The sequence below is a fragment of the Crocodylus porosus genome, unplaced genomic scaffold (genome assembly GCF_001723895.1).
Source record: "Crocodylus porosus isolate Cpor-Errol unplaced genomic scaffold, CroPor_comp1, whole genome shotgun sequence".
NCBI classification, from domain to species: Eukaryota; Metazoa; Chordata; order Crocodylia; family Crocodylidae; genus Crocodylus; species Crocodylus porosus.
The window spans coordinates 197,412,811-197,415,775 of record NW_017728906.1 but is presented as its reverse complement, the minus strand read 5'-3'; the positions used below and the strand labels follow the sequence as shown (position 1 = coordinate 197,415,775).

Here is a 2,965-nt window from a genome sequence, read left to right as displayed (position 1 = left end):
TATAGCAGCTATCACTGGTAAGCATGTGGGCCCAGAACTACATCAGAAAGATGTATTAAATATCTCGGATAAAAACTTACTAAACTGCAGAACCAAAATCAGATATGACATGGCAGATACTGATGCCAATTTTAAAGAAATGTGACCCCTGATCTGGAGGAGCAACGTTCAGTTGGCTCCAGGAAAACGGCGACAACAATCCCCCTATGCTGTTATTCTATTGATTCCCTTAGGAAGAAGATCTGGCAGAACTGGCTTCCGAACAGTACTACGTGGACTACGGGACCGAGATGGTTCTGGAGCGACTCCTCAACTTGATCCCCTCCTACATCCCCGACAGGGAGATTACTGCTTCAAAAACCGTGGAGAAATGGGCTCAGCTCATTATAGCTGCACATAAGAAGGTAGGCAGTGGCTCTTGAGTAGAAAGAGGCTGAAAAGGGAGCATTATCTCCAAACTGGGTACAGGTCAATCCTTCGGAGATGGTTCTCAGCCCTGTCCAAAGCTAAAAAAGAAAGCAGCATTCCCCACCCGGGCATCAACTTAAATCAAAGCTTGTAGATATTTCTGATGCAGGTTGCCTCACAGGTGGAGGAAAGGGGCTATTTTATTGTATTCAGCAGTAGCAATGGTTTTGGAAAGGACACCTGAAAGCTGTAAGAGCTTTGCTTGTTAAGGAACCTCCATCCCTGGGAATTTTCCTTCAGAACATGGGACTGTCACATCGTTACTTAAAATACAGCTGTGATTACAAGACGAAGTCCATATGGTCACCTCTATGGTCAGGTGCTGTATAAATAGATAAGTCACCTGAATGCTTGCTGGAGTACTAAGTGGATGCTGTTGACACTGCCATGTGGAGAAAGCAGAGCAATTCTCCTATAGGCAGCCTGCCCTATTGCTTTTTCCAGAGATCCAGTCAGCGGGGCACTTGATATCACATCTGCGCTGCTGGATTGTCTAGCCTTGGGAGAGGGGCAAAGCAAAAAGGAGTTCCTGCTTTGGTACCTGATCAGTTTTATCAAAGCAAAACTCACCTGGCATCAGTAGAACTGTCCCTTGTTCATACTAAGGAAGAATTGGGTGCCATGACTCCCATGCCTTGTCTCTCATCCATCCAAGTATGGACAAGTCCTACTGGGTCATCTAGCCCTTGCCTTACCTGCACCCAGAGCAGGCTTGGTTCCTTTGCTGTACTTTGTCCATCTTGGCCTTAATAATTCAAGGTCTGAGGCTCCAACTGCTTTGCCTGGACATTTCTTAAAGACCCTTGGGCTTGTTTTGATGCCAAAAGGTCTCTTGACTCGAAGATGGTGTAAATCAGCCTAATTCCATTGACTTGTTCTTGATCTGATCTCTTCCTGGCCTCTTGTGAATATGTGTTTTTAATGCTGGCTGTGGTTTGCTTCTCCTATAGGGAATTTATACGCAGAAGAGAGCAGACCCCAAAAAAGTCAAGGAGGAGGTGGTGGATTTTGCACGTTTCAAGTGGCCTTTGCTGTTTTCTAGATTCTATGAAGCTTTCAAATTTTCAGGTAACCCGACCAAACACAGGTTGCCATAGGGTGAGCATCACTGAAAAAAAAAGGAGAATTGTGGGAGCTAGAAATGAGTGATCTATCCATGCTTCTGGAGACACAGCTTTGGGTCCTGCTGGCCCTGCTGTAGCCAGCTATAAATGTCCCAAGCTATGAAGGTCTGAGGAGTTCCCACAATAAAAAAGACCAATGGAAAATGGATTGGAAGGGACCTCATGAGGCCATGTAGTCCTTTCCCCTGCAGGAATATCCCTGAACGTTGCCTTTTGCAACTTGATTTGAGATCTGTAAGACCTACAAGCTGTGGCAGGCTGACAGATGTAAGTGTCTTATTGCCCACATTGCTTTCAACCCAGGGCCGAGCCTGCCCAAGAACGATGTGATTGTAGCTGTCAACTGGACCGGGGTGTACTTTGTGGATGAACAAGAGCAGGTCCTCCTGGAGCTCTCCTTCCCAGAGATCACTGCCGTCTCGAGCAGCAAGTAAGGAGCAAACAGTCAGTGGGCCACAGTGTTGGTTTAACAGTGGGCTGATACAGATTGCTGTCATTTTGACTTTTCAGAAGCTTTACTCAGGTTGGGATGCCAGGGTAGAGTGAATCAGTGGGTGGCAATGTATCTCCTGCTTCCTCTACCGCATTGCCACAAATATGCCAGTGGATCAGTAGGGCTGGCTTAGAGCGTCTTGCTGCCCAGCTCATGGGCTCTATCTTTCTGCACCTGCAATCTTCAGGGACATTAATACCTCTAAGAAACCGGATGCTTCACCTTATGGAGCCCATAAAAAAAAGATAACATTTCTTTCCTTGGTGCTTAGAGTCAGATGCCTGAATCCATATTTAGGCATGTTTTGAAACCAATGGAAGCAGAAGCACCTGCTTTTATTTAGATGAAGAACTTAAGGCAGCCATCGTGGGAACTCATTAGCTTTTATTAGGGCAATGATTCTCAACCAGGGTGCCAGGGCACCCAGGGGTGCCACAAGATCCTTTGACAAGAGCCCCAAAGTGTGAGAAGATAATCAGATCATTTCAGGCTCAGGCTCTTCCCTGACTGCCTGTTCCCCTGCCCCCACTGCCTGATAGAGAAGTAAGCATTATCATAAATGTTAGTTTTTGAAGCGGGGTGCTGCTGAATTCACAAAAGTTATGGAGGGATGACTTGAGTCTACGAAGGTTAAGAACCACTGTATTAGTGAGTGGGGTATTTTCTGTGCCAGCCGTTAAAAGCAATGATAATAAAAGAACATGTGGTTCTCCATAAAGCAATTTTGCCATTTTCAAAAAAGGCAGGAAGGAGGACCCGGGAAACTATAGGCTGGTTAGTCTTACCTCAATCCTAGGCAAGCTGTTGGAGAAAATTATGCTGGCACACATCCAGGAGGGGCCAGCAGGGGACTGCATGCTTAGGGGCAACCAACACGGGT

The 2,965-nt window shown here is 46.3% G+C and overlaps 1 protein-coding gene across 4 annotated transcripts in view; it reads left to right on the top strand.

Annotated features, from left to right (window-relative positions):
- The window catches only part of MYO7A (myosin VIIA), a 160,908-nt gene that overhangs the window by 131,934 nt on the left and 26,009 nt on the right, over positions 1-2,965 (top strand). For all 4 annotated transcript variants that reach the window (XM_019530449.1, XM_019530448.1, XM_019530446.1 and 1 more), the window contains 3 exons: positions 234-404; positions 1,419-1,536; positions 1,896-2,022. In XM_019530449.1, the coding sequence (XP_019385994.1) occupies positions 234-404; positions 1,419-1,536; positions 1,896-2,022 (416 nt within the window). The remainder of the gene's footprint in view (positions 1-233; positions 405-1,418; positions 1,537-1,895; positions 2,023-2,965) is intronic.